Source organism: Leopardus geoffroyi, chromosome B4 (assembly GCF_018350155.1).
Source record: "Leopardus geoffroyi isolate Oge1 chromosome B4, O.geoffroyi_Oge1_pat1.0, whole genome shotgun sequence".
NCBI classification, from domain to species: Eukaryota; Metazoa; Chordata; class Mammalia; order Carnivora; family Felidae; genus Leopardus; species Leopardus geoffroyi.
Genome location: NC_059341.1, coordinates 23479973 through 23504646, shown reverse-complemented (window position 1 = coordinate 23504646; position 24674 = coordinate 23479973). Strand labels below are relative to the sequence as shown.

Here is a 24674-nt window from a genome sequence, read left to right as displayed (position 1 = left end):
ATTAGATCACATATGACCATCAATTTCAAGAGAGATCCAGAAACACAGCTCTGGGCTGTCAGCACAATTTTAAATCATGTCATTTAAACACATCCGTGTTGGTCTTTACAAGCCCTTTGTTTACTGTGGGTCTTACTCTGAATAAATATTTTAAATCACTTCATATTTTAACAGGATTTCTAAGTCACATCTACATTTTCTATAAGACAACAGCAGTATATCTCAGCTCCTGTCTCCAAATGTGATAACCAGACAATAATAGATGTGGGAATTTCAGATGTTGACTTTTAGATTTACAACTGTAAATTAAGTGAGTTTTATCTTTGAGGTATTGTGTTTTCTGAATCCCATTCTCCTGATCAGGCAACAAATTTCCTCCTGTTGCCTCTAGCCCCCAAGTATTCTTCCTACTGCCCTACTCAATGTGTCACTGGTTGTTACACTTCTGCCGTCCTGTCCACGTAGAATTCATTCTCCAAAAGTTCTAGTTTTAAAAAATTGGTTATTGTAGTATGATAAAATATGTGACAAGGTGCTAGTGATCAATGATGTTTAAGGATTGTCACTGCTGTTTGTTCACATGCATGTGTGATTATTCACTTATTTAACTATATCGATGAACACTTGTTACATGCCATATACTATGCTATCAGTTTCACAAACGTTATCTCAGTTTTGGGTCTTCAATGCCTTCTTTACTGTTGGTTCCAGAGCTATACCTAGTCATTCCTTAAGTCATGGGTAGCTCCCTAAAAACATTTGAAAACAACTGTCAATATGAACTTCCTGGATGCTATGATGAAAAGGCAATATAGCAAAACACAGATATATATAGTATATGTTTTGATAATAACAAAAAATAGAAAAAATGTTTGGCAGTCCTCAGTTGATGACCCTGATAAGTTATAACTTGCATTCCTGGTCAGACTGTTGTATTTTTTCTTTAGGACAAGGAGTAAATAATAGTGGTTTTTCCTGCAACCTGACAAGACCATCAGGAAAGATAGTTTTGGTCAAGGAACACTTTACTGACTTCAAATTGTAATGTGTAGCTAGCTTTCTGCTCTGTCATTGAGGAAGGTCAGGTCTCATTAAGTATGTGCTAAGGTCAAAGCTGAATCACAGCTAAGGTCTAAATATAGATCATCTTTCTAAAAACTGTGGCCTCTTTTCCATGGCTGCAGTATGTACAACACAGGAGTCTGATTTACACAGAGAAGCCGCCTTTTCATAGAGAAAGTAGGTCCAGTGAAAAACACTGGCTTTTAAAATAAGGAAGAAAGTAGGAGTGTGCAAATTAAATAAAGATAAGTTGTTAAAGGTTAACTAGTTTCTCCTGGTGGTGTTGTAAGCAAATAGCATAGTCATTCTCTGGTTCTAAAATATTTAGATGTTTTATTTCAGTCACATAGTGGGAGCTGAGAACAAATGTGGGTAAACCAGATACAAAATACCTTCATCGAACATAAGCTAAAACCTATTCTCTTAATTCTTCAGTGTTGAGTCATATGTTATGTCTGGACGATAAATGTGAAGAATGTCAAAGTGGCTCTGGTATTGCCATGGGTTGGTACACACAGATGCAAGGAAAAGCATATCCATCCTGAAAATATGTTATCATCACTGCTATTGCATGAGTTTTCTATTGCTACATAACAAATGACTGGAAATTTGGGGGCTTAAAATACCTCTTCATTATTTCCCAGTTTCTGCTGATCAGAAGTGTGGACACAGTGTAACTGGGCTCTCTGCTTGGGGTCTCACTATGCTGAAGCCAAGGTTTTGGCCTGGCTGAATTCTCCTCTGGAGCTCAGGTTCCTCTTCCACATGTTTTCAGGCTTTGTGGAAAATTTTGTCGCTTGCAGCTGTAGAACCGAGGTCCATGTTTTCTTGGCTGCTGCCCATGAGATTTGCTCTCTGCTTCCAGAGGCCACTCTCAGGTTTTAGCCATGTGGCCCTCTCACGACAAGGTAGTTTCCTTCTTCAAAGCCAACACTAGAACCTCTCTTCAGTCTGTTACTATGGGAAGGAATCTTACTGAGTGCAATGTAATCACATAGGTGACTATATATCACCTTTGCTAGATAATATAGCCTAAGCAAGGGAGTAACCAACTAACTGTATTCCGAGGTCCTACCCACACTTAAGAGGAAGGTATTGGACAGAGCGTGTGGGAACAGAATCTTGGAGGCCATCCTAGAATTATACCTTTAACTACTAATCAGAACAAGGGCTGAACTCTGAACTATACAACTGAGGAGAGAGCAAAATGTTACTCATCTCCAGAGCCTAAAGTTAAATGTAAACAGACTCAATTCCAAGAATAATTTTTTCCAGGAGAAAATAAAACAAAACAGAAAAACCTCCGAATGTCTGCCAAAATTCCCAGAGGAAGAAGCTCAGGTCTCAAGCTCAGTGTACCCTTTGAACGATGCCTAGTAGAAATGCAAACTCCTATATAGACCAATAATAGGGGCTGCCAAGATTTGTGAATGACTATCAAAAAGATACCTGCACCTCAGTTTCCGTAATCCCAAACTCTAACTTCCTATAAAACCGCCCCTTTTACCACTACTCTCTCTCTCTCTCTTTGTTACCATATCCAATAGCTACAGGCCAATGTGCTTGTTACCATATCCAATAACTGGCTACAAGTGCAATGTGGCAACATTGCATTCTCTAGAGATAAAGTAAAAAAACAACATTCTAATTGTAGCACTGACATTTTCTGGAATAGGAATATAATACCAGATAGTCAAGTTTTGATTCTGGAGTATACACCCTGTATGATCACCTCCCCTGGAATGTGAGTGGACCTGTAAATATGATGAGATAGTCTCTCCTTCGAATAGGTTACATTATCTGGCAAAGTGATGGGATAGTCACTCTCATGATTACATTGTGTTATAGAAGCTTCAATCTGAGCAGAATGAGGAAATTCTTTTGCTAGTGTTGAAGAAGTGAGCTGCAATGTTGTAAAAGGGTCACCTGGATAGGACTTTAGGTAACTTTTAAAAGCTGAGAGGAAGCCCAGACTGACTAACATCTATCCAAAACATGGTGGCTTCAAGCATACTGTTCCAAGATATTGGCCTACATGAGTTTTCAAGAAGACCCTGGGCCTCAGATCAGATCATGTCCCAGATGACACCTCAGTTTTAGCCTGGTGAGTCAGGGGACCAAGCTAACCTCTGACTAGAAAGGGAACCAATGAAAACTGTGTGATAATAAATTTGTGTCAACTTTGTGGTATTTCTTTATGCAGCATAGAAAACTAATACATAAACAAATTAATAAATAAATAAACTAGCAAAATGAGATTTAGGAACTTCCTGCAGCAACCGCTCTCAATAGCTAAATCCCAAATGAGCTTACTGCATAGCTACACTATTTTCAGGAAATGTACTGAAAACCAAAATATACACTTTTTTATGGTACTCCAGGGTACTACAGATGACAAACCAAAGCAAAAACTCCTTAAGGGTTGAAAGAATGTCAAACCAGTGGGGACTGAAATAAAGAACCCCAACAAAGTTAAAAGAAAATCTGAATAACTAATAATGGTGTATATTATGCATACTCATATATATGCACAGAAGCAAAGGGCACTTACTTGGGAGGTTGTTCAGTGAGAAGTCTTGAGGATGATAGAATCCTGCTTTGCAAATGCACTGATAGGCTCCAAGCACGAATCCTAGGCCTTTAATTGGCATACACTATGAAAAAGAAAAGACAGCAGTATAGTTGACCAGTTTATTTCACAGTATAAAGACTCACAGATATCCACCACTGCAAATGGTAACAGAAGTATCACGTTTTCCAGAAATAAAGTATCTCTTTTTTGAACTATTATTTTAGATTTGTTTTTCAACAGACATTTTATTTAGAAGCAGCAAACTGAGTTACCTTTCTAAATACATGCCGGTTATGGTTGCAGGCACCACACAACTTTAACTCATTCAGTTGCCAAAGGGAGTAAATTTCTAGGCGCAGCTTTTGGGTTTGATGCCCCAAATAATCATCTGTTTGCTTTGAGAGGTATTTCCAAAGCCTATAAGAATGTCTTAAAAGAGATTCCATGCTAAATACTTCTATCAAAGCAAAGGCAAGTAGGTAGATAGGTAGATAGGTAGGTAGGTAGGATGTGAGATGTGAAAATTGCTTCTCTGAATTAAATATTCATCAAATTTTCATCCTTGGAACAAAATAACACAAATGGGTGAAATAACAAAACAAGTAAACTTTAAAACACAAATTTAAAAGAGAAAAAAAGATGGAATAATGACACCAAGGGCTCTTTACCTAAAATCTGTTTTATAGATAAGTGTTCTACATGTACATAAATCTAGAAAATTGATCATTTTCCAAAGATGTCACATCAACAGACATAATAGGCATCTCCCAAAAGCTTAATCTTGGTTTCTTTCAAAGAGATCCTTAAATCTCATAAAATTTGGCTTGACATACTTCATTTCTGCTACATTTCTTTTCGGCCCTCTACTAAGATGCCAATCCTTCGACTTTTAGCCATAATAATCAATTAGAAAATATACGATCTAATGGATTTCAAAGTTATAAAATGTCCTTCTGATACAGAAGCCCTTAAGAGAAAACTCTAAATAATTTAAATAATAATTATATAACCTAAGCTTCAATGATTAGTATCAAAATCAAAATTACATACCATGAAAACTCCAAGAAATAGAAAAGTATTTTTATCTAAGGTAGCAAGAGTTAATACATGTTCTAAATTCAGACAGAACAAGAAAATATTAACAAAGAGCTTTCTAAGAGATCTCTTTGAATATTTTATTTCATGACTTCTACCCCCACACTTTTTCTTTTTACCCAATACACAATTTTCAATTGAAAGCATAGTTCTTGACCCAGAGGAAGATACAAGAAGAGATAAGTACCAATCAATTCAACTGAATTGGCAAGTATTTATAAATTAGAAATTAGGCTTAGAAAATTCCTATAGAACCTCACTGAAATAACATATACTATTTAAAAAGACCCAGTTACACAATAGGTCAGATCATATTTCTGAACGATATAAATAAAAAAAACAATTATAGCATTTATTTTGGAGAAGCACTAGTATTACAAAAAGAATGTATTATGTATGTGGTCAGTTAGAAAATATGGATTTGAATTATGACTTTATTACTAACTACTCTTGTGAACTTAGGATGTTCTTGTAACTTCTCTGAACCTCAGTTTTTTTTTTAATTTGTAAGAACAACCATTCAGTCAAATTCATGTACATTTTGAAGAAGGCAGAAACACCAAGATGTCCTAATAAATTAAATATAGGGTTTGAAAGGAAGAGAAGAATAAAGGACTTTATTCTGGTTTTCTGGCCTGAGCAACCTTAAGACAGGAGCTGCCATCATTGAGTGAGGAAAGGCTCTTGATAGAGTAGATTTGGAAGAAAGAGCAGAAGTTCAGTTTTGCAAATGTTAAGTGTGAAGTGTCTATTTAAAATTTAATTGTAGATATCAAATAGGCAGGCTGATAAAGTAGTATGGAGCTTAGGAGAGATGTCCGGGCTGTATAATTTGGGATTGATTTGCACAAAGATGAGAGATAAAGCTATAGAATCAGGTAAGACTAGATCACTAAGAGAGTGCCTATTGGCTATGAAGGACAGAGGTCCAAAGTGGTGAGAGGACACCCTAGAACTAAAACATTAGGCAGAAAGGAAAAAACAAAGGAAACTCAGAAGACTAATTCAATGGGGGTATCATTATCTCATTAACTAGATTGAGATTCTATGAGCATAACATGTGAAATTTCTTGTAAGTTACATTTGGCAAACATTCATCCAGCATAGATTTATCCAGGTAAACTAAGTCTTACATACTAAGAATACAGTGGTGTAGTTTAAATACTCTGCCTCACTGGAGTTTGGAGGTTAATGCTATTCCTTCAAATAACACTAAATTCCCTGATAATGTGACAGCACTGCAAGTTTTCATTTGAAAACTTTAAATGTTTAAGGCAGATCTGAAAGTTTATTAGAACAAGAATATCTCTTTACAATAAACTAACTCTAAGGTTGAAATAAAAATAAAGGTTAAAAAATCTAACTGATCAGATAAATATGACCAAATATAAAGTCTCTTAAACATTAAAAAAAAGTTTTCCAATCTTACTATGGAAAACACAGCAATGTGAATTATTCGTTACCTCAAACTTTTTTGTCCTTTTCTTAAATTACTTTATATTTTCAAAGGAAAGTAAAAAGCATTCAGTCAGTTAACATCAATATAAGAATATCATCCTGCTGTACTTCTTCCAAGATTGTAGGACCCCATGGAACCCAATGTGCTATTACTTATATACATCTGTCTTACTTAGAATATAAAAGTGATCCAGGCTTATTTTTCTATTAATAATTATAAACTTGCAATCAACTTGCAACGCTTTCTTGCTCCATCCACCATCAAGATTCCCTAACTTTGCCATCTCCCAACCAAACTTACACATTTCCAAGATTAGGTAACTAGGTTAGTATTCAAACTAGTTTTTAAAATTCTACATAAGTATGGTGACTCCAAACTAATTTTTAAAAATCTACATAAGTATGGTGACTCCTCAACCAATGTTGACCATATTTGGACTGAGGAGCTGCTTTCTGTAATTTTTCTGCTGAGGGATTTAGAATTTAAAAAAGATCTTCAACCTAATATAGGAAAAAATTCTTCAGAATTTTACTCTAATTTAGCATTCATTTAAAAATATTCATTTTATGTATTCAAGACATTCATGTTAGATATTCAAATCTAAACCTTTCTACTTTATCTTCATAGAAGTCCAAGAAAGTAGAAATGGAAAAAAGCAACACTTCTTCCTCCATGAAGGTAGCAGTTCCATGATAGCCTTTGATAAACACTAAGCTTCTTATATTAAGACTTACAGTATCTCTGTGAGTGAGGTAGCTACTCACAAGATTGGATGCCCTCTTTGATGAAACCAAAATGCTCATACTTACCAAGACATGAGCAGAGATATATTAAGGATAGTCTCAACAACATACAATTAAAGTCACATTCCTAGGAGTAATTCAGATCCGAATGGAAAGAGATGGTGGTCAAGAGTGTAGAGCAAAATAGATTCCCAGAAATATACAGCCTATCAAATCTGAGTTATGAAGAAATAAAAATTCTGAACAGATTTATAACTAGTAAGGAGACTGAATCAGTCATCAAAACCTCCCAATGGAGAAAAAAAGCCCAGGACCAGGAGGCCTCAGTGGACAATTCTACCAAATCTTTAAAGAAAAATTAACACTAAACTTTTCCTCAAACTTTTCTAAAATAATTCCTATTTCATTTTATGAAGCCAGCATTACCCTTATATCAAAGTTGGACAAAGATACTATAGGAAAAGAAAACTACAGATGAATATTCCTGATTAATATTGATGTGAAAATCTTCAACAAAATAATTGCAAACCAAATTCAGCACATTAAAAGGACTACACACCATAACCAAGTGGGACTTATTCCTGTAATGTAATGATAATTCAACTTACAAATCATTCAATGTAATACACCACTGTAATACACCACTGTAATACACCACATTGACAAAATGAAGGACAAAAACTACATGATCATTTCCATTCATTTAGAAACAGCATTTGACAAAATTCAACACACTTTCATGATAAAAACATTCACCAAACTAGGAATAGAAAGAAACTATCTCAACATAATAAAGGCCATATATGAAAAGCCTATGGTTAACATCATACCCAATGGTGAAAGCCTGAAAGATTTTCCTCTAAGATCAGAAACAAGACAAAGCCACTTCTTTTTTTTTTCTAATACATTTTTATTTATTTTCAGAGATAGAAGGTGGGAGTATGAGTGGGGGAGGGGCAGAGAGAGAGGATGAAAAAGAGAATCCCAAGCAGGCTCCATGCTGCCAATGTGGAGCCTGATGCTTCTCAATCTCACAACCATGAGATCATGACCTGGTCTGAAATCAAGAGTCAGACCTTTAAGCAATCAAGTCACCCAGGCACCCCAGGCCACTGTCACTTCTTCAGCATTACTGGAAGTCCTAGGCAGAATAATTGGAAACAAAATAAAAGGCATCCAAAAAAGAAAGAAAGAAGGACAATTATCTGTTTGCAGAAGACATGATTGTATGTGTAGAAAACCCTAAAGATTCTATCAAAAAAAAAAAAAAACCTATTAGAATTAATAAATATATTAAGGTAAGTTCTAGGATACAAATATAACATACAAAAAAATTCATTTAAGTTCTATACACAAAACAATCACAATCCAGAAAGGGCATTAAAAAAACAATCCCATTTATAATAGCTTCAAAACTAATGGGGTGCCTAGGTGGCTCAATTGGTTAAGTGACCACCTTCAGCTCAGGTCATGATCTCGTGGTTCATGAGTTCAAGGCCCATGTCGGGCTCTGTGTTGACAGCTCAGAGACTGGAGAATGCTTCGAATTCTGTGTCTCCCTCTCTCTCTGCCCCTTTCCCACTCATGTTCTATCACTCTCTCTCAAAAATAAATAAACATTAAAAAAATAAAAAAAATCGGGGCACCTGGGTGGCTCAGTCAATGGAGTGTCTGACTTCTGTTCAGGTCATGATGTGTCTCTTTCTCAAAAATAAATAAATATTTAAAAAATAAAAAAAATTAAAAAAAAGAATAACATACTGAGGAATAAACTTAACCAAACTGAAAAATACAAAACATGGCTGAAAAAAATTAAAGATGCAAACACCTGGCCTGATAGCCATGTTCGTGGATTGGAAGACATAACACTGCTAAAATTCCCATGCTACCTCAAACAATCTCTATTAAAGTCCCTAAAAAAAATCCCAATAACAGTTTTTACAGAAACAGGAAAAAAACATCCTAAAAATCATATGGAATCTCTAGAACCCCAAATAGAGCAACCTTGAAAATGGAGAACAAATTTAGAGGTCTCACATTTTCTAATTTCAAAAACATTTACAAAGCTAAATAATCAAAACAGGGTGGTATTGGCATAATGGCAGAGGTATACAGCAATGGCACAGAATACAGGGCCCAGAGATAATCATATATAAAAAATCATAGATACATAAATCATATATAATGATCAAATGATGTTTGCAATGATGTTTCCCCAGCCAATGGGGAAAAATGGGCAATCTCTTCAACAAATGGTGCTGGGGAAACTGAATATCCACATGCAAAAGAATTAAGCTGAACTCTTACCTTATAGCATACACAAGAATTAAATTCAACATGGATTAAAGTTCTAAACATAAGGCCTAAAACCATGAAATTTCTAGAAAGAAACAGGGGAAAACCTTCATGATACTGGGTTTGGGAATGATTCCTTGGTTATGGCATCAAAAGCACAGGCAACAAAAGCAAAAAAAAAAAAAAAGCAAATGGGACTACATTAAATTTTTAAAAATTTCATTCAACCTATAGAATGAGAGAAAAGATTTGTAAACCATGTATCTGATAAGGGTTTAATATCCAGAACATATAAAAACTACAATTCAACAACAAATCACCTGATATAAAAATGAGCAAAAGATTTGAATAGACATGTCTACATAAAGGACATACAAATGGCCAAGATGCACATGAAGAGATGCTTGATATCACTAATCATTAGAGAAATGCAAATCAAAACCACAATGAGGTATTAGTCTATACCCGTTAAGATGGACACTATTGATCAAACAAAATAACAAATACCGGTAAGGCTGTGGAGAAATTAGAATCCTTATGCACTGTTGGTGAGAATATAAAATGGTGCAGCCACTTTACATGTTTTAAGAAACAACATGGAGTTTCCTTAAAAAATTAAAAACAGAACTGCCATGTGATCCAGCAGTCCCACCTCTAGGTATGTATCCAAAATAGTTGAAAGCAGGATCTTGAAGAAATGTTAAATAATCATATTCACTGCAGCATTACACACAATAGCCAAGAGGTAGAAACAACTCAAATGTTTACCAATGGATGTGCTAATACATACAACGGAATTACTACTTAGTCTTAAAAAAAGAAGGAAATACTGTCACAGGCTTCAACATGGATGGACCTTGAAGATGTTATGCTAAGTAAAATAGGCCATTCACAAAAAGATAAATACCATATAATGTCACTTATATGTGGCATCTAAAGTAATTAAATTCATAGAAAAAGAAAACAGAATGATGGTTGCTAGAGACTGAGAGGGGAAATGAGTTATTTAGTGGACATGGCATTTCAGTTTTGCAAGAGGAAAAAGTTCTAGAGATCTGTTACAAAACAATGTGAATATAGCTAACCTACTGAACTGTACACTTAAAAATGGTTAAGATGGTAAATTTTACATCATGTGTTTTTGCCACAGTTAAAAATTTTAAAAAAGAATTTAGAGCAAAATGGTCTTTTTCCTCAACAATGTGTATGTAAACATTACAGATCATGTTGCAACACAGAATTGGCATGGTACGGAATTCATCTCAGCTCCTGGTGAACATAACCACAAAACAAAACCTGGCTGGCTTGACAGCCATGAAGATTTTGTATGAAGGTACTACTGAGCAGTGCAGTGGCTAAAACAAAGGCTAAACTTAGGTATGTTGGGCATTTAATGGAAACAATGCTTGTGCCTAAGGATCATATTTACATATAATTCTGAAGAAAAACCAATTTGCACCCAAAGGAGGAGGCAAAAAAAATGCAAATACAATAAAACTGATATAATTTGGGGCGTCTGGGTGGCTCAGTCGGTTGAGCGTCTGACTTCAGCTCAGGTCATGATCTCGCAGTTCTTGGGTTTGAGCCCGCGTCAGGCTCTGTGCTGACAGCTCAGAGCCTGGAGCCTGTTTAGGATTCTGTGTCTCCCTCTTTGCTCCTCTCGGGCTCACACTCTGTCTCTCTCTGTCTCAAAAATAAATATAAACATTAAAAAAAATTTTTTTAAACATATAATTAAAAATCCTCTAGAAATGGGTCTTTCAATACCTTTCTTTAGAGTTTGTTTTTGAATCTTCTTAAAATGTAAAACACTTTTTGTCTTCTCTGAACTGAACACCATGAAGAGAATTTAACATTTTCTTCCTGAGTCAGAATCATTACTCTGAACACTAGGTACTAAACTATGCTGAAATACACTAATGCCCTCTGGAGCTGTTCAAAGTTTATGGCTATTTTTTCATACACTAAATACTAAGACTGCTGAACTTTTTGAGTTCTTATGCTTAGTTTTTATGTTTTTTCCTTTTTCCTTAATTTGAAAACCAAGTGTCATATTTTAAATGTAAAATATGCTAGAACTGTCTTTTCCCTTCTAATTTATAGTTATAATTACCTGTATACCTGGAAACTAGATCACCAAGCATAAAAAGCAAGAGTATTTGAAATAACAAATAACAAAGCAAGAATAAGTAAGATAATAGTTAATATTTTCTAAGTGTTTACTATATGCCAGACACTGTTCTAATGCCTGCACAAGTATTAATACGTTTCATTCTATATCAATTTTATTATCTCCATCTTAAAGATAAAAAAGTGAGGCACAGACCATTAAAGTAGCTTGCCCAAAGCCACAGAGCTAGTGACTGACAGAGCCTGGATTCAACCCCAGGGCTCGGGCTCCAGAGTAATAACTACTTTCCACAAAATACGGGTGCATAGTAGCATTCTAAAAACAAGAGTGGATGTCACCACTTGAAATCTATCTTGATTGTTCTAAGACTTTTATTTTTCCATTTTTCTGGGTTTGGGGCAATATTCCAAATGGATCATTTTGCTGGATTTTGTATGAAGTTACTTTAGCTTCAGGTAAGTGAAGATTATTAACTTTAATATATATATATACGTATATATATATATGAATTTAATAATTATATATGATAATTTAATATATATGATATTAATATTATATATATATACATATATATTTTTTATTAATTTTTTTTAACATTTATTTATTTTTGAGACAGAGAGAGACAGAGCATGAATAGGGGAGGGGCAGAGAGAGAGGGAGACACAGAATCCGAAACAGGCTCCAGGCTCTGAGCCGTCAGCACAGAGCCCGACACGGGGCTCGAACTCACAGACTGTGAGATCATGACCTGAGCCGAAGTCGGACACTTAACCAACTGAGCCACCCAGGTGCCCCATATATATATATATATATTTTTTTTAAGACATGCAGTTAATTCTTGTACCTGTTACAAATCTTAAAAATAAGCCTCTGCCTTCCCAATGCAGAGTTCCTTAGCTCAGATCTTATAAAATAAATCTTCAATTTAGGGCATACCAGTAAAGTATGTCTTCTATAACTGAACTCCTGAAAACAGAAGCCCCTCTGGGTCTAAGGAGAATCATGAGGCCAGTTCATAGATGCTTAATCCCAAACTAAACTCAGCAAACACAGCAATGGAGACTAAGGCCTTCCATGGTAGACTAGGCTGTCATTTCTTTCCCTTTAGTGGCAAAAGCATGCCTGTTCTGCTTAGACAGAAGCCTTGCCTAACTCAGACAAGATTTCCTGCTGTATTGAACTGACCGAACCTTATTCAAAATGCAGATGGCAACAACCAGAGGGACAAAGGAAGAGTCTTGATATTGGCAAGATGAAGTAGTAACTTCATCTTCTAGATTATTTTTAAAAGCAGCTTTTTTCTTTTACTCCGTCTTTGTAACTTGTGAAGAAATACTGTAAAATGTTGAATGTGTTAATTTGGGAGTGGGTTTGCGGGGACATCATACCAAAACAGGTGGCTCTTCTCCACAACTATTTGCAAGTTTATTAAAAACAAAAGGAAAATACTCTAAGCGAGGAAATCTAAAAGGCCTCCAGGCAATGATAGGATACATATCACCCACAAATTTCATCAAACAATCCTCCAAGAAAACAAGAACTCATGAATAACAAATCATGCCGTTGTTCACCAGGGAGAGAAAGAACTATGCTTTGTCTCTATTATTCATTAGTTGCTAGAATCTAGTTTAAAAAGTATGATGGACTGGGGCAGGAGAGGGGGAGAGGAATGAGGGGATGTTTTACTTCATGATATGGTTAAAATTAAAAACAAGAAATTTTTCTATCATTAATTTTTGACATGTGTTTGTTGTCAGTGGAGCCAGCTCTCAAAAAACAGGGCTAAACGATGACGATGCAGCATCTGGCTCAGACACATTGTAAGTCTACACACTTCACACTGACACACAGCAAGATGCTTTGTGGGAGTTGAAACTGACTCTGGGAAATGTCAGGATTGTATCTCATTGAGTAAGCAAACCCAGCTTTCCAGACCCTACTACAGAAATAGCCCTGAAGGCTCAAGAAACCTAGTTCTTAATGTGCTCAACACTTAAAAAAACTACACTGCTCTGCCCTAAACTCCAAACTCACGAAGAAGCACCTATGTTCTACCTTTGATACCCTGTGTTTCCTGTGGCCACAGCTCAAACCACTGAGAATTTTCTGTTCATTCTTGACTTAATTTAGCTCTTGCTTACTAAACTTCATCGTATGCTATTTGCTTCAGTAACAAAGAGGAACAAAGTTCTCAGAGAGCACAACCCACAAGCACAAAAGCAAATCAGAGTTGCTGTATGGTGCTGTGCCCTGTTGACCACTAAATGGCCTCCTAAAGCCACTAAAAGGTATGTTTGGAGGAGTCCATCTTCAAACATTTTTATAGAATCACTTGTTCAAATATAAATTGCTGTTCTAAGAACAAAAATTAACAAAAGAATATATGTAATATGATTTCAATTTTATAAAATTCTTTTATAAAGTCCTGTTTAAGGATATATACATATGTGAAACTAAAGAACAGAGTGATAACACAAAATTCAAGATAATGATTACTTTTTGGTGGGGCAGATGAGTGTAGGATGAGGGAGGAGTATACAGGGAGTTTCTGAGGTACAGGTAACAAGCTATTTTTTTTTAAGTTTACTTCTTTGTTTTGAGAGAGAGAGAGAGAAAGAGAGAGCATGCACAAGTGGGGGAGGAGCAGAGAGAATCCCAAACTGGCTCTGCACTTGAGCACAGAGCCAGATGCAGGTCTTGATTTCAGGAACTGTGAAATCATGACCTGAGCTGAAAAAAATCAAGAGTCAGACTCTTTTTTTTTTTTTTTTTTTTTTTTTTTTTTTATTTTTGGGACAGAGAGAGACAGAGCATGAACGGGGGAGGGGCAGAGAGAAAGGGAGACACAGAATCGGAAACAGGCTCCAGGCTCTGAGCCATCAGCCCAGAGCCCGACGCGGGGCTCGAACTCACGGACCGCGAGATCGTGACCTGGCTGAAGTCGGACGCTTAACCAACTGCGCCACCCAGGCGCCCCTCAAGAGTCAGACTCTTAACCGACCGAGCCACTCAGGTGCCCTGTAACAATCTATTTTTTAACCTGAATAGTTGGTACAATCTTTACTGCAATATCCCAACTCCAAGCACAGTGCTTGACGTACAGTAGGTACCAAAAAATATTACTAAAATGAGAGAAGGAAGGAACAGACTTTAATTTCTAGCTATGATACATTGTCGTGTAGCAGGATGACGTTCCCACCAAAAACAATGAAAATGTCTAGATAAATGAAAGAAAAAAAAAAAAGAAGGGAGGGAGGGGAGAAAGAAACAAACTAACCTACCTACCCATGTGGAGGCATCAGAAAACTGCAAATGGAGCCAAAATTGAAGGGCCAAGATCATAGAAAGAAGGAAAATGCATAGATATTCCATATTCTCCATTTCTGAGTCAAACATAATATTTGATAGTATGAGGCAGTGGGGAAAGACTAAGAATCTGACAGATGGAAGCTGGTAAGAGGTAGAGAAGCCAGAAAAATTAGATAATCTCACAGGCCTGAGGATGAAAAAAATAATCAGTTTGGGGGCTGCAAAAATACTCAACCCTAAAGACAAAATCCCAGAGATAATGCGAGGACAGAAGACTAAGTGTCAAAAATGTTTATTAAATTTTTAAGTTGCCTAAGTTGCAAGTCCAAGAAGCAAAGCAGGAACGGAAGAGAAACAGGGTTGAATTTCTGGCAACAATACAACGTTAAACTCCTGAACTGGAGTTAGGACCTTCCAAGGACAAAGGGCTCTAATAAATATCCAAGGTTCTCAGTAAGCCCCTGGAATACCATACCCTGGCAATAAGAGTAAATAAATATTCTGAGCTTTTCACAGACTTCTGTCCATTTTGGTATACATCAAGCACTACTTGGGTTAAGGTGATCTCTCCCTATCTAGTAAAGCATCATAGACAGGATAGAGCCTCTCTGGAAGAAGGCAATGCATACAGAACCACTATGACAACATAATATCTGGCATTAACTCTCAAATTACCAAATACACCAAGAGAAAAACAGACAATATAAACTGTTTCACAAATGAGTACATACTCAAGTTACTGAGAGAGATTTTTAAATAATTATAATCACTATGTCCAAGAGAAGACAATATAAAATTTCCCCAGCGAATTAAGAGTACACTTATTTTGATGAGTACTCAGTAATATATGGAATTGTTAAATCACTATATTGTACACCTGAAATTAATATAACACTGTATGTTAACTACACTGGAATTAAAATAAAATTAAATTAAATATAAAATATAAAATAAAATTTCTCCAGGGAACTGGAATCTATTTTTTTAGAAAAAGAGTAATATAGACATTCTAGAACTAAAAGAAAAAAAAAAAACAAAACAAGATTGACCACCAGAAAAGAAAGGATAAGCCAAGTCAAATAGAGATTAGCAGAAAATATCCAGTCTGAAGTTTAAAAAATAAATTAAATAACAGAAAAGAACACAAAGAATATATGGTTTATAGTAAATCTGACATATATGAATTTGGAGTCATATAAAGAGAGAAGAGAAACAAAAGTGGACATTTTTCCTAGCAATCTAGTTTTATATCTAAGTGCTTGTTAAACAAGCATGGTCATTTTGTGAACTATTCTGTATGTATATTGGACATCAATAAAAGTTTTAGAAAATAGCCAAGTACACTATGAGAAACCACTTCACACACTTTAGGATGGGTAACATAAAAAGCAAACAATAACAGGTACTGCTGAGGATGCTACCATCCCAGTGGGCCTGGAGGGCACAGCATCAAATATTGTTCTTGAACCTTAAGATCTAATGAAATTTGCCTTGCTAAGTTTTGAACTTGCATGAGACTTCTCTCTCCTTTCCTCCTTCTGATTTCTCCTTTTTATTTATTTATTTTTTTAATTTTTTCTTAACTTTTATTTATTTTTGAGACAGAGAGAGACAGAGCATGAACAGAGGAGGAGCAGAGAGAGAGGGAGACACAGAATCCGAAACAGGCTCCAGGCTCTGAGCTGTCAGCACAGAGCCCGACGCGGGGCTCGAACTCAGGGACCCTGAGATCGTGACCTGAGCCGAAGTCGGACGCTTAACCGACCAAGCCACCCAGGCGCCCCAGATTTCTCCTTTTTAAAACAGGGATGAATGTCTACCTTATCCCTGTTCGTTGTCGAAAGTCTTCAGAAAGGAAGCCTGAACCCGAAAGAAGACACATAAATAAGAAAAAAGAAATGTTAAAAACAGATGGTACCTTTAACATACTTCATTATTTAAAAATTTTTATTTAAGTTCCAGCTAGTTAACATACACAATGTAATATTAGTTTCAGGTATACAATACAGTGATTCAACACTTTCATAAAATACCTGGTGCTCATCACAAGTACACTCCTTGATCCCCAACACTTGTTTAACCCATCGCTCTACCCCCTCCCCTCTGGCAACCATCAATTTGCTCTCTATAGTTGAGAGTCTGTTTGATGGTAGGGGGCACAGCCGGTTAAGCATCTGACTTGACTTCTGCTCAGGTCATGATCTCGCGGTGTGTGGCATAGAGCCCAAATCGGGCTTAACGCTGGCAGCACAGAACCTGTTTGGGATTCTCTCTCTGCCCCTTCCCTGCTCATGCGCTAAATAAATAATAAATAAGTCTGTTTCTTGGTTTGCCTCTTTCTCTCTCTCTCTCTCTCTCTTTTTTTTTTTTTTTTTTTTTTTTTTTGATGTGGATAAAGGAACACCCTCTTGCCCTGTGAGTAGGAATACGAACTGGGTGCAGCCATTCTGGAAAACAGTATGAAGGTTCCTCAAAAAGCTAAAAATAGAACTGTTCTATGGTCCAGCAATTGTACTACTAGGTATTTACCCAAAGAATACAAAAATACTAATTCAAAGGGATACATGCATCCCAATGTTTATAGCAGTATTATCCACAATTGGTAAATTACGGTAACAGCTCAAGTGTCCATCAATTGATGAATGGATAAAGAGAATATGGTATACATACAATAATGGAATATTAGTCAGCCATAAAAAAAATGGAATCTTGGGGTGCCTGGGTGGCTCAGTTGGTTAAGCATTCAACTTCAGCTCCGATCATGATCTGACAGTTCATGAATTTGAGCCCCACATCAGGCTTGCTGCTGTCAGTGCAGAGCCCGCTTTGGATCCTCTGTCTTCCTCTCTCTTTGTCTTCCCCACCTCCCAGCCCCACTGCTCTCTCCCTCTCTCTCTCTTTCTCAAAAATAAACATCAAAAAAGAATGAAATCTTGCCATTTGCAATGACATAGATGGAGCTACAGACTATTATGCTAAGTGAAATCAGTCAGAGAAAGACAAATACCATATGATTTCACTCATATATGGAATTTAAGAAACAAAACAGATGAGGAAAGGGAAAAAATGAAATACATACTTCAAATAAAACATTAAGATTGTCAAATTGAGTTGAGCAAACTCAAAGGCTGCTAGCAAGAGATACATTTTAAATAAAGACATGGGGTGCCTGGGTGGCTCAGTCAGTTAAGCATCCAACTTTGGCTCAGGTCAAGATCAGAGTTCATGAGTTCCAGCCCCACATCAGGTCCTGTGCTGACAGCTCAGAGCCTGGAGCCTGCTTTAGATTCTGTGTCTCCCCCTATCTCCCTGCTCTTCCCCTGCTCTTTCTCAAAAATAAACATTAAATTTTTTTTAATAAAGACATAAGTATTTTAAATAAAAGGATGGAAAGGATATTATCTTATTTGGATATCCACAAATCCTGAAATAAGGATTTGAATAAAATACTTTATTTCATAGGTAATTCCATGAAACTGCAGAAAGGAAGTAAAAGAGACAGGAAAAGAAAGACAGAATCAAATAAATGATGCTTCATCTAGAGAATTGCCAGTCTGATAATTGGGACTTAACTCCTCTAGAGAATTCTGGAAACCACCTTAGAATAAGAGCTAAGCTACCTAAACTAAGCTAAAAGCTACCCACCTGAGTGTGGTTTACAGCTATTCTCAAGGATATTAATTCTCTGGCACTTGACCTTTCCATAGACTAGCCAACAGACAGTCCCTAGGCAAATGGAAATCCAGCCTGTGCTCTACAATCAGTGGGAAGACCGATAGAAAATGAGTGGCATGTTGGCAGATATGCAAAGAATATAGCATGTAAACATATACCAAAGAAAGCTGTGTAGGTATACTAGTATCAAAGTTGATTTTTTTTAAGTCAAGAAGTATTACTAGAGACAAAAAGGATATCAAATTCTTAGGAATATATTACAATCTAAATCTATCTGCATCTAAAAAGATAGTTTCAAAATATATAGAGTAAAAAATTAAAGATGTCTGAGTAACCTCTTCATATACAAAAGACATACCTCATTAAGAGAAATTAAAGAAAATATAAATAAATGAAAAGATACACCCATCTTCATGGATTAAAAGACTAATGATTGTCAAGATGTCCAATCTCCACATTTAATCTATGGGCATAATACGCTTCCAATAATATGATCGTAAATTTCATATGGAAAATTGTAAGGAAATAGGCCCCTTGGCAAAGGGCCAAAAATACCAAGGGAACTTAACAACAACCCCTCAAAGAATGGCTTTCTAGGATTTCAAGACTCTTTGTAAAGCAACAGTAATGGTAATAATGTGGTATTGGCATGAGTCAAGAAAAATTATATGAAGATCCAAAATAGAAAGTCTAGAAGCAAACCCAAGGAACATGTGATTTATGACAAAGGTGGTTCTGGAGAGCAGTAGAGGAAAGAACAGTCTTTTCAATAAATTGTGTTGGGTCTCAAAATGAACAAATCAGGAGACTATAGATGCTGGAGAGGATGTGGAGAAACGGGAACCCTCTCGCACTGTTGGTGGGAATGCAAACTGGTGCAGCCACTCTGGAAAACAGTGTGGAGGTTCCTCAAAAAATTAAAAACAGACCTACCCTATGACCCAGCAATAGCACTGCTAGGAATTTACCCAAGGGATACAGGAGTACTGATGCATAGGGGCACTTGTACCCCAATGTTTAGAGCAGCACTCTCAACAATAGCCAAATTATGGAAAGAGCCTAAATGTCCATCAACTGATGAATGGACAAAGAAATTGTGGTTTATATACACAATGGAGTACTACGTGGCGATGAGAAAGAACGAAATATGGCCCTTTGTAGCAACGTGGATGGAACTGGAGAGTGTGATGCTAAGTGAAATAAGCCATACAGAGAAAGACAGATACCATATGTTTTCACTCTTATGTGGATCCTGAGAAACTTAACAGAAACCCATGGGGGAGGGGAAGGAAAAAAAAAAAAAGAAGTTAGAGTGGGAGAGAGCCAAAGCATAAGAGACTGTTAAAAACTGAGAACAAACTGAGGGTTGATGGGGGGTGGGAGGGAGGGGGGGTGGGTGATGGGTATTGAGGAGGGTACCTTTTGGGATGAGCACTGGATGTTGTATGGAAACCAATTTGACAATAAACTTCATATATTGAAAAAAATTGTGTTGGGTCTCATGGCTATTCATATGGAGAAATATGAAACATCTTCCTATTTCTCAACATATATAAAAATAAGATCTAAATGTGCAACACAAAACAAGCTTCTAGAAAAGAGCATAAAAGCACATCTTCATGATTTAGAGGCAGTATTAAATGTAAAAAAATACATTAAAATTTAAAAATACTTTTGATCAGCAAATAGATAAAATTTATAAAGTAAAAAGTCAAGTTGCAAAGAGAAAGTATTTCAACATATATGACAAAAAATAGTTCATATCTAGAATATGAAAAAATTTACACATCAAAACATTCCAATGTAAAATTGAGCAAAAGTTTAAATGGCATGTCACAATGGTTAATAAACATATAACAGTTTCCAATCTCATCAGTCTTTAGAGAAAAGCAATTTTAAAATAACTAACACATACCAAAATGGCTAAAACTTAAAAACTGACAATCCAAGTATTAGTGAGGAAATAGAATAAGTAGAACCTCATATAATACTGGCAGACATATAAATTGATACAATTCTTTTGGAAATTGAATTTGGCATTACCTACTAAATTTGAAAATAACTAATCCTGTTATCCAGCTATTTCAATCCTAGGTATATACCCAAATGAAAGATATGCAGTCTCCAACAGACATGCAAAAAAGGCTGCACTGTTTCTCTAAAACTTATAAAAAGCCAAATGTTCCTCTAAAGTAGAATGAATAAACTGTGCTCTATTGACCTAATAGAATACTATACAACAATGAAAATAAACTAATGCTATATGTAACTGCATGGATGAATCTCTCAAACAATGTTGAATAAAATAAGTCATGTATGCTACATTATTCTATTTACATAGTGTTTAAAAACAGAGAAATGCAATGTTTAGTGTTAAAAGGCAGGACATTTGCTAATTTGGGGAATAGTCAGGACAAGGTGATGGGCAGGGGCACAAGAAGGCCTTCTGGGTGCTGGTAATGTTTTTTGTCTTGAAATATGGGGTACTTAAAAAAGTGTGTTCCTTTTGTGACAATTCATTGTGCTGTATACTCATGATTTTGTACTTTTACACAATGCTTTTTATTTCAATAAACATTATAAAATTAATATTATGCCATACTTCTGCCTCCTCCCACAAATCTTTTAGTTCCCTTCTCTTTCACCTGTCATAGAAATTCTAATTTTTATTATTTTTATTTATTTGAAAGAATCATAACATTCTGTTCATTACGATTTTGCTAAAAGAGAAAGGATCTATATACTGATATTGAAGGAGGAAGCCTCTGGACATTAAAAGCAATTATATAAAAAATTATGTAAAATTCAGAATGTGTTTGCATGCACTCAGTACTTGGCTGCCTCTCAAGTATTTAGAATCTCAGTGTACATTTGCATTTCCCCAGTGAAATTTTAGACGCTTTTTCAATAGTAATTAGCAAATCAGCTATAAAATAAAGGGCATAGGGCTAAACCAAAAGCCAGGAACCACACTGCCTATTAAATGCTAAATCAAACTAAATGCTATATTCTCAAGTGGCATTGAGCTTTTCTTTTATGATGGGGAAAAAATAAAATATTATTTATCACTCACAAAGAAAATCATTTTAATTGGTATAATTGCTATCATTATCAGCTGAAAAAGATGCAAGATTCTTTAAACAATTTATCTTATCCTAGAAAAAATTTCAAGATGCATGAATGTCCTTAGTTCATCATTGAACTGCACACGAAAAAGTTATTTTTCTAAATAGGACTACTTTTAAGTAAATATTTAACAATTAAAATATTGATGATAAATCTTCTTTAACTTTATAATTAAAATAAGCCTCTCCAAATAATCTGTATAACATTCAAAGTCCTGCATACACTCCTTAAAATCATAGAAATCTAGTATGCTTTTGCCTTTCCTGCTGTTCTAAACCTAATTCTGACCAAAACAAAACAAACAAAAACAAAACAAAACAAAACAACAACAACAACAAAACACATTTGGATGGAAATATAAAGTAGCTATACCATTTTAGCATTCCTAGTATCTGCAAGTGTCAAATGTCAACTATAAATGACATGTACCCTAGACTTTAAGAAGATAGACTTTTAAAAACAGGCCTTAAAAAAGAAAAGCAAAGCTGGAGGCATCACAATTCCAGACTCCAAGTTATATTACAAAGCTTTAATGAACAAAACAGTATGATACTGGCACAAAAATAGACAGATAAATAGAACGAATAGCAAACCCAGAAAATAACCTACAATTCTATGGTCAATTAACCTTCGACAAAACAGGAAAGAATGTCCAATGGAAAAAAAGACTGTCTCTTCAACAATGGTGTTGGGAAAACTGGATAGCTACATGCAGAGGAATGAAATTGGATCACTTCCTTATATCACACAAAAAATAAATTCAAAATGGATTAAAGAACTAAATGTGAGACCAGAAACCATAAAATTCCTAGAGGAGAACATAGGCAGTAACCTCTTTGACACTGTCCAGAGCAAATTGTTTCTAGATATGTTTCTTGAATCACGGAAAACAAAAGCAAAACCAAACTCTTGGGACCTCATCAAAATAAAAATCTGCACAGTGAAGAAACAACAGAACTAAAAGGCAACCTACAGAATGGGAGAAGATATATACAAATGACATATCTGATAAAAGGTTAGTATCCAAAATATATGAAGAACTTATAAAACTCAAGACCCAAAAACCAAATAATCCAACTAAAAATGGGCAGAAGACATGAACAGTTGTTTTCCAAAGAAGACATATACATGGTCAACATGCTCAACATCATTTATCATCAGGGAAATACAAATCAAAACTACAATGAGGGGCGCCTGGGTGGCGCAGTCGGTTAAGCGTCCGACTTCAGCCAGGTCACGATCTCGCGGTCCGTGAGTTCGAGCCCCGCGTCAGGCTCTGGGCTGATGGCTCGGAGCCTGGAGCCTGTTTCCGATTCTGTGTCTCCCTCTCTCTCTGCCCCTCCCCCGTTCATGCTCTGTCTCTCTCTGTCCCAAAAACAAATAAATGTTGAAAAACTACAATGAAATATCACCTCATACCTATTAGAATGGCTAAAATCAACAATATAAAAAACAACAGGTGTTAGTAAGGATACAGAGAAAGGGGAACCCTTCTGCACTGTTGGTGGGAATGCAAACTGAGTGCAGCCACTATGGAAAACAGTATGGAGGTTCCTCAAAAAGTTAAAAATAGAACTACTCTGTGATCCAGCAATTGCACTACTAGGTAATTACCCAAAGAATATAAAAATACTAATTCTAAGGGATGCATGCACCCTGATGTTTATAGCAGCATTATCTGCAATAGCCAAACTACAGAAACAGCCCAGGTATCCACTGACTGATGAATTGGTAAAGATGTGAGACACACACACACACACACACACACACACACACAAACACAGGAGTATTACTCAGCCATAGAAAAGAATGAAATTTTGCCATTTGCAAGAATATGGATAGAGCTAGAAAATATTATGTAAGTGAAATAAGTCAGCCAAAGAAAGACAAATACCATATGATTTCACTCATATGTGGAATTTAAGAAACAAAAAAAAAATGAGCAAATGGAGAAAGAGAGACTGAGAGAAAGCGAGAACTAAACCCAGAAATAGATTCTTAACTGTAGAGAACAAACTGATGGGTACCAGAGGGGAGTAGAGTGGTCGGTGGGGGGATGGGTTAAATAGGTGATGGAGATTAAGGAGTGCACTTGTGATGAGGCACCAGCTGTTGTATGAAGTGTTGAATCACTATATTTTCACCTGAAACTAATATAACACTGTATGTTAACTAACTGGAAATTTAATAAAAACTTAAAAAATGAAAAAAAAAGGAAAAATTATTCAAGAAAACACACGTAAAATTCAGGAAAAAAGAATATTCAAGAACACTGGGAAGTTCTAAAAAGTACCATTTTGACTCTAGAATCAGAAAACTAAATCCTTTTAAGGAACACAAAAGTTACTAAGCATTAGCATTAAGAGTTTAAAATTTTAAAGTACCTTCATTTCCTTTTTGATAATGTCTGCAATGCCCAATCAGGGAAATACACAGAAGGCATACATATCAACTTCACCAAAGCATTTTCCATTACTTTAATTTTTTTATTCATGAAGAAATATAAAAGGTTTGAAGATATTATTGAATAATCATTAAAAGAAGCTCTAATTAATGAAAGGAAACTTATGGCAGTGCATTCTAAGGCCTTTGGTCGTAACACTATTTTCCTTAATATGTTTAACAATTGCTTGGATGAAGCATTAAGAGGATGATATTGGAGAATTAGTGGGCAAGAACATAGACTCTGGAGTGAGGCACTTTAGTTCAAGCCCCAGAGTCACTAATTAATAGCAATGGAACCTTGAGTAAATTACTTAATCTCTTTAAATCTTATTTTCCTTACCCAAAAAATGGGAATAATAATGTCTTCTCTATTTCATAGAATTGATTATTTCATTTTACAAATACTCATATGGTGTTTATTATATGTTTAACATTATTTTTAAATGCTTTATAAATATTATTTTACTTAATCCTCATAGTAACTCAGCTATTTATGATTATCATCATCCTCATTTCACAGATGAGACTGGGGTAGAGAGATTAACTTGGTTCAGGTCACATATCTAACACATGGCAGAGTGCAGTTTAGTTTAGATATATACAATGTCCATTCATATAGAATGTCCATTCACATTCATTAAATGTTAGAACTCATCATAATCATCATCACTGGAGTGATATTGAATTTACTAGATGAATTTACTAGTGAGTTTAAATTAACTGAAAGCAGAAATAGAAAGGGCAATAGTTTAATTAAAACAA

The 24674-nt window shown here is 35.6% G+C and overlaps 1 protein-coding gene across 1 annotated transcript in view; it reads right to left on the bottom strand.

Annotated features, from left to right (window-relative positions):
* GPR158 (G protein-coupled receptor 158) overlaps window positions 1–24674 on the bottom strand; it is a 426697-nt gene that overhangs the window by 224598 nt on the left and 177425 nt on the right. The window contains exon 3 of the mRNA XM_045462585.1: window positions 3614–3716. Coding sequence (XP_045318541.1) covers window positions 3614–3716 — 103 coding nt within the window. The remainder of the gene's footprint in view (window positions 1–3613; window positions 3717–24674) is intronic.